Here is an 8277-nt window from a genome sequence, read left to right as displayed (position 1 = left end):
GATTCGCCGAAAACAAAAACTGCACAAATACGTACCTCCCGGGACGTATTTCACTGTCTCCAGAAACGTCCGCGGGACTACGTTTCCAGAATGAGCCTGGGTTGGTAATTTTCACGTTTGCTTCATGTCGTTTAAACAGCAAATCCATCTGCGGCGCTCTGTGCACTAATGACTGTGCTGGTCTATAGAGGAGGTGTGTTACGGCGCATTGTTGGAGCGCTGCTATTCTGAAGAACTGAAATAGACCAACAGCACCACTGACCAACTAACAGCTGCTCTAAACTCCAGCAGAGCGCGTTAGTTATGTGTCTTAAACACTTACACACTGCTGAACACACACAGGATGATCAGCAACACAGATATCTTTACAGATGAAACAATTACAGCATTAAAATGATCCAGAAATGAGGATTTCCTCCATCAATATAAACAGCACAGCCTCCATGCCTTCTTCAGTTCATTGATGAGCATCTGCATCTGTATAATGAGATTATTATGATCAGTATTATTGATTATCTGCACATTTATAATAAACACAAGTGTAGATGTGTCCAGCTGTGGGGTTTTGGAGACGTCTGCATCAGCATATGAGGATAAGAACAGGACGTGTGTTTGGATATCACTCCGTTTTCTGAGCACACTTCATTATTATTGTTCATTTATTCCTCTGCTGGAGATTAGAGCTGAATTTAGACATAATTTACACACAAATCTTTAAGCTTAACAAAGGAAATTAAATATATGTGGGCTAATGGATGTGTTCAGTGGAGTGAGTTTCCACCGTTTCCTCTCTCCACCAAAGTAAAGGAGTAAAGTAAAGAGGCTGAATGGAGGAGGCTGGTTCTTTATCCTCGCGCTGCAGATGCTTTGTTTAACTGTTGTCTCGCTTAGTGAAGCGTTCAGTTTTTACACTTACAGAGGCGCCATGTAAATAGCAAATACACCATAGAGCGACACAACTGACTCTTAAAGGGAGTGAGAGACGAGACTCTGACTGGTTTAATGCAGGTTATGCTCAAAACACACCCAGAACTCATGAAGAGAATCAGCACAGCCCTGTTAGACCATGCGCCGGGGCACAGAGCGGATTTATCCGTACTTAAAATAGCAAAAGTGGATTCAGACACGGCCTTAATGCTTTTGCATCATGAGCTGCAGACTTTGCGGCCTCTGCAGACTTTGTTAAAATAGAGCCCTTTTAAGGTGCTTTCACACATGTGAATCGATTCTCTTGTTCTTGATTAAAATTGTTACCGCCCTTGGAGAGGTTCGCTTTCCCACTGCAAAGTTTTCTAAATGGACCAAAATAGCTAAAACAAGTCACGTGTGAGTAAACTCTCCTCACATTGCTCAGAGTGTCAGGGTTTATTTTGCAGAGTCCCGCTCAGCTGTCAGGGGGATGGTGGTGGTTTGGTGGTGATTGACAGGGTGCGCGCGACGTGTCTGAAGGAGGGATGCGGTGGAGAGGGGTGAGAAGAGTGCGCGACGAATTTGAGGACCAAGAGGGAGATGTGCGATTATCGGGAGATTATCACTCGTTTGCGGGCATCCGGGAGTCTCTGTGCATTTGCCGGAGACTCCCGAAACTTCTAGGAGACTTGGGATGTCTGTTGAATGACCTCCTGCCCTGCTCATAATTCTCTCTTCATATAGCCGTATGCCTATTACATATCCATAAAACACTGTGATTTAACCAAGCTCAGATCGTATCGCTTTCTCACTACAATCGATCCGCTCCATAGTTTGTTTTAATCGAGCCGAGACCATCTCAATCAAGCGATCTTGGACTGATTGATTTGGCGCGGATCCGAGAGTGATTGCTGGATTCACATATGCCAAACAAACCACGCTAACTGGGCAAACGAGACAGGTTCCCAAACAAAAGTCTAAGTGTGAAAGCAGCCTTAGTCTTGTGTATAGTCCAAATACAAAAAACTCAATAGACACAATTATAGAGAATTAAATATATTGTTTTAATTTGAGAAAGCATGAGTCAAAATTGAGTTTTCAGACTGATTTCTGACACCAGACACAAGTTTACAATCACTCAATGTTAGAAAAATGCACAGAAAACATTTATGAAGTGTGCTTCACACAGGGTCAGTTGGCATTTCTGTGTGGAGTTTGCATGTTCTCCCTGCATTTGCGTAGGTTTCCTCTGGGGGCTCCGGTTTCCCCCACAGTCCAAACACATGCGCTATAGGGGGATTGGATACAGGCTAAATTGATTGTTGTGTATGAGTGTGAATATGTGTGTGGATGTTTCCTAGAAATGGGTTGCAGCTGGGAGGGCATCTGCTGTGTAAACAAATATGCTGGATAAGTTGGCGTTTCATTCTGCTGTGACAACCCCTGATTAATAAAAGGGACTAAGCCGAAAAGAAAATGAATGAATGAATGAATAAATGCTTCACACAGGCGAGTAGGCTTGACAAATCACCTGTAGAAACACTCTCTCTCTCTAAAAAACCCTACCCCTTCCCTCTCCTTCCTCTAGCACTGAATCCTCTGAGCACACACAGTTCCTCTGTATGATCAGTACCTCTTCTTGTTGAATCACTGAATGCCTCCTCATTTGTAAATCGCTGTGGACAAAAGAGTCTGCTATATGACTAAATGTAAATGTGTTGACTATCAGACAGTAAGAAGCCTCAGCTGAAGCTCAGCGCTGCGGATGAGAAGCTCCTGTCCGCCAGTCAGCAGTTCCAGAAGAAGCAGAGCAAAGGAACCATCGATGTGTGGTGGCTGTTCGATGATGGAGGTCAGATTCACATTTCACTTCACTGTAGAGTTCACTTCACTATAGAGTTCACTTCACTATATAGTTCACTTCACTGTAGAGATCACTTCACTGTAGAGTTCACTTCACTATAGAGTTCACTTCACTATAGAGTTCACTTCACTGTAGAGATCACTTCACTATAGAGATCACTTCACTATAGAGTTCACTTCACTATAGAGATCACTTCACTATAGAGTTCACTTCACTGTAGAGTTCACTTCACTGTAGAGTTCACTTCACTATAGAGATCACTTCACTATAGAGTTCACTTCACTATAGAGATCACTTCACTATAGAGTTCACTTCACTGCAGAGTTCACTTCACTGTAGAGTTCACTTCACTATAGAGATCACTTCACTATAGAGTTCACTTCACTATAGAGATCACTTCACTATAGAGTTCACTTCACTGTAGAGTTCACTTTACTGCAGAGTTCACTTCACTGTAGAGTTCACTTCACTGTAGAGTTCACTTCACTATAGAGATCACTTCACTATAGAGTTCACTTCACTGCAGAGTTCACTTCACTGTAGAGTTCACTTCACTGTAGAGTTCACTTCACTGTAGAGTTCACTTTACTGTAGAGTTCACTTTACTGCAGAGTTCACTTCACTGTAGAGTTCACTTCACTGTAGAGTTCACTTTACTGCAGAGTTCACTTCACTGTAGAGTTCACTTCACTGTAGAGTTCACTTCACTATAGAGATCACTTCACTATAGAGTTCACTTCACTATAGAGATCACTTCACTATAGAGTTCACTTCACTGTAGAGTTCACTTTACTGCAGAGTTCACTTCACTGTAGAGTTCACTTCACTGTAGAGTTCACTTCACTATAGAGATCACTTCACTATAGAGTTCACTTCACTGCAGAGTTCACTTCACTGTAGAGTTCACTTCACTGTAGAGTTCACTTCACTATAGAGATCACTTCACTGTAGAGTTCACTTCACTGTAGAGTTCACTTAACTGTAGAGTTCACTTCACTGTAGAGTTCACTTCACTATAGAGTTCACTTCACTGTAGAGTTCACTTCACTATAGAGTTCACTTCACTGTAGAGTTCACTTCACTGTAGAGTTCACTTCACTATTGAGTTCACTTCACTGTAGAGTTCACTTCACTGTAGAGATCACTTCACTATAGAGTTCACTTCACTGTAGAGTTCACTTCACTATAGAGTTCACTATAGAGTTCACTTCACTGTAGAGTTCACTTGACTGTAGAGTTCACTTCACTATAGAGTTCACTTCACTATAGAGTTCACTTCACTATAGAGTTCACTTCACTGTAGAGTTCACTTCACTATAGAGTTCACTTCACTGTAGAGTTCACTTCACTATAGAGTTCACTATAGAGTTCACTTCACTGTAGAGTTCACTTCACTGTAGAGTTCACTTCACTGTAGAGTTCACTTCACTATAGAGTTCACTTCACTATAGAGTTCACTTCACTATAGAGTTCACTTCACTGTAGAGTTCACTTCACTATAGAGTTCACTTCACTGTAGAGTTCACTTCACTATAGAGTTCACTTCACTATAGAGTTCACTTCACTATAGAGTTCACTTCACTATAGAGTTCACTTCACTGTAGAGTTCACTTCACTATAGAGTTCCCTTCACTGTAGAGTTCACTTCACTGTAGAGTTCACTTCACTATAGAGTTCACTATAGAGTTCAATTCACTGTAGAGTTCACTTGACTGTTGAATTCACTTCACTGTAGAGTTCACTTCACTATAGAGTTCTCTTCACTGTAGAGTTTACTTCACTATAGAGTTCACTTCACTGTAGAGATCACTTCACTATAGAGTTCACTTCACTGTAGAGTTCACTTCACTGTAGAGTTCACTTGACTGTAGAGTTCACTTCACTGTAGAGTTCACTTCACTGTAGAGTTCACTTCACTGTAGAGTTCACTTCACTATAGAGTTCACTTCACTGTAGAGATCACTTCACTATAGAGTTCACTTGACTGTAGAGTTTACTTCACTGTAGAGTTCACTTCACTATAGAGTTCACTTCACTATAGAGTTCACTTCACTGTAGAGTTCACTTCACTATAGAGTTCACTTCACTGTAGAGTTCACTTCACTATAGAGATCACTTCACTGTAGAGTTCACTTCACTATAGAGTTCACTTCACTATAGAGTTCACTTCACTATAGAGTTCACTTCACTGTAGAGATCACTTCACTATAGAGTTCACTTCACTGTAGAGTTCACTTCACTATAGAGTTCACTTCACTATAGAGATCACTTCACTGTAGAGTTCACTTCACTGTAGAGTTCACTTCACTGTAGAGTTCACTTCACTATAGAGTTCACTTCACTATAGAGTTCACTTCACTGTAGAGTTCACTTGACTGTAGAGTTCACTTCACTGTAGAGTTCACTTCACTATAGAGTTCACTTCACTGTAGAGATCACTTCACTATAGAGTTCACTTGACTGTAGAGTTTACTTCACTGTAGAGTTCACTTCACTATAGAGTTCACTTCACTATAGAGTTCACTTCACTGTAGAGTTCACTTCACTATAGAGTTCACTTCACTGTAGAGTTCACTTCACTATAGAGATCACTTCACTGTAGAGTTCACTTCACTATAGAGTTCACTTCACTGTAGAGTTCACTTCACTGTAGAGTTCACTTCACTGTAGAGATCACTTCACTATAGAGTTCACTTCACTGTAGAGATCACTTCACTATAGAGTTCACTTGACTGTAGAGTTCACTTCACTGTAGAGTTCACTTCACTATAGAGTTCACTTCACTATAGAGTTCACTTCACTATAGAGTTCACTTGACTGTAGAGTTCACTTCACTGTAGAGTTCACTTCACTGTAGAGTTCACTTCACTATAGAGTTCACTTCACTGTAGATTTCACTTCACTATAGAGTTCACTTCACTGTAGAGTTCACTTCACTATAGAGTTCACTTCACTGTAGAGTTCACTTCACTATAGAGATCACTTCACTGTAGAGTTCACTTCACTATAGAGTTCACTTCACTATAGAGTTCACTTCACTATAGAGTTCACTTCACTGTAGAGATCACTTCACTATAGAGTTCACTTCACTGTAGAGTTCACTTCACTATAGAGTTCACTTCACTATAGAGATCACTTCACTGTAGAGTTCACTTCACTGTAGAGTTCACTTCACTGTAGAGTTCACTTCACTATAGAGTTCACTTCACTATAGAGTTCACTTCACTGTAGAGTTCACTTGACTGTAGAGTTCACTTCACTGTAGAGTTCACTTCACTATAGAGTTCACTTCACTGTAGAGATCACTTCACTATAGAGTTCACTTGACTGTAGAGTTTACTTCACTGTAGAGTTCACTTCACTATAGAGTTCACTTCACTATAGAGTTCACTTCACTGTAGAGTTCACTTCACTATAGAGTTCACTTCACTGTAGAGTTCACTTCACTATAGAGATCACTTCACTGTAGAGTTCACTTCACTATAGAGTTCACTTCACTGTAGAGTTCACTTCACTGTAGAGTTCACTTCACTGTAGAGATCACTTCACTATAGAGTTCACTTCACTGTAGAGATCACTTCACTATAGAGTTCACTTGACTGTAGAGTTCACTTCACTGTAGAGTTCACTTCACTATAGAGTTCACTTCACTATAGAGTTCACTTCACTATAGAGTTCACTTGACTGTAGAGTTCACTTCACTGTAGAGTTCACTTCACTATAGAGTTCACTTGACTGTAGAGTTCACTTCACTATAGAGTTCACTTCACTGTAGAGTTCACTTCACTATAGAGTTCACTTCACTATAGAGTTCACTTCACTATAGAGTTCACTTCACTGTAGAGTTCACTTCACTATAGAGTTCACTTCACTATAGAGTTCACTTCACTATAGAGTTCACTTTACTATAGAGTTCACTTCACTGTAGAGTTCACTTCACTGTAGAGATCACTTCACTGTAGAGTTCACTTCACTGTAGAGTTTACTTCACTGTAGAGTTCACTTCACTATAGAGATCACTTCACTATAGAGTTCACTTCACTATAGAGTTCACTTCACTGTAGAGTTCACTTCACTGTAGAGTTCACTTCACTATAGAGATCACTTCACTGTAGAGTTCACTTCACTATAGAGTTCACTTCACTGTAGAGTTCACTTCACTATAGAGTTCACTTCACTGTAGAGTTCACTTCACTGTAGAGTTCGCTTCACTATAGAGTTCACTTCACTGTAGAGTTCACTTCACTGTAGAGTTCACTTCACTATAGAGTTCACTTGACTGTAGAGTTCACTTCACTATAGAGTTCACTTCACTGTAGAGTTCACTTCACTATAGAGTTCACTTCACTATAGAGTTCACTTCACTGTAGAGTTCACTTCACTATAGAGTTCCCTTCACTGTAGAGTTCACTTCACTGTAGAGTTCACTTCACTATAGAGTTCACTATAGAGTTCAATTCACTGTAGAGTTCACTTGACTGTAGAGTTCACTTCACTGTAGAGTTCACTTCACTGTAGAGTTCACTTCACTGTAGAGATCACTTCACTATAGAGTTCACTTCACTGTAGAGATCACTTCACTATAGAGTTCACTTGACTGTAGAGTTTACTTCACTGTAGAGTTCACTTCACTATAGAGTTCACTTCACTATAGAGTTCACTTCACTGTAGAGTTCACTTCACTATAGAGTTCACTTCACTGTAGAGTTCACTTCACTATAGAGATCACTTCACTGTAGAGTTCACTTCACTATAGAGTTCACTTCACTGTAGAGTTCACTTCACTGCAGAGTTCACTTTACTGCAGAGTTCACTTCACTGTAGAGTTCACTTCACTGTAGAGTTCACTTCACTATAGAGATCACTTCACTATAGAGTTCACTTCACTGCAGAGTTCACTTCACTGTAGAGTTCACTTCACTGTAGAGTTCACTTCACTATAGAGATCACTTCACTGTAGAGTTCACTTCACTGTAGAGTTCACTTAACTGTAGAGTTCACTTCACTGTAGAGTTCACTTCACTATAGAGTTCACTTCACTGTAGAGTTCACTTCACTATAGAGTTCACTTCACTGTAGAGTTCACTTCACTGTAGAGTTCACTTCACTATTGAGTTCACTTCACTGTAGAGTTCACTTCACTGTAGAGATCACTTCACTATAGAGTTCACTTCACTGTAGAGTTCACTTCACTATAGAGTTCACTATAGAGTTCACTTCACTGTAGAGTTCACTTGACTGTAGAGTTCACTTCACTATAGAGTTCACTTCACTATAGAGTTCACTTCACTATAGAGTTCACTTCACTATAGAGTTCACTTCACTGTAGAGTTCACTTCACTATAGAGTTCACTTCACTGTAGAGTTCACTTCACTATAGAGTTCACTTCACTATAGAGTTCACTTCACTATAGAGTTCACTTCACTATAGAGTTCACTTCACTGTAGAGTTCACTTCACTATAGAGTTCCCTTCACTGTAGAGTTCACTTCACTGTAGAGTTC

General features: G+C 40.2%; 2 protein-coding genes across 3 annotated transcripts in view; one reads left to right on the top strand and one right to left on the bottom strand.

The window, feature by feature from the left end:
• The window catches only part of si:ch211-87m7.1, a 272159-nt gene that overhangs the window by 184427 nt on the left and 79455 nt on the right, over positions 1-8277 (bottom strand). The gene's annotated exons all lie outside the window — the stretch shown is intronic.
• LOC100329477 (solute carrier family 12 member 2-like) overlaps positions 1-8277 on the top strand; it is a 53890-nt gene that overhangs the window by 31142 nt on the left and 14471 nt on the right. For both annotated transcript variants that reach the window (XM_073909977.1, XM_073909978.1), the window contains exon 21: positions 2639-2761. In XM_073909977.1, coding sequence (XP_073766078.1) covers positions 2639-2761 — 123 coding nt within the window. The remainder of the gene's footprint in view (positions 1-2638; positions 2762-8277) is intronic.

The sequence above is a fragment of the Danio rerio genome, chromosome 8 (assembly GCF_049306965.1).
Source record: "Danio rerio strain Tuebingen ecotype United States chromosome 8, GRCz12tu, whole genome shotgun sequence".
Classification (NCBI taxonomy): domain Eukaryota; kingdom Metazoa; phylum Chordata; class Actinopteri; order Cypriniformes; family Danionidae; genus Danio; species Danio rerio.
Note: the sequence above shows the minus strand (reverse complement) of the source record. Positions and strands in the feature narration are given on the sequence as shown.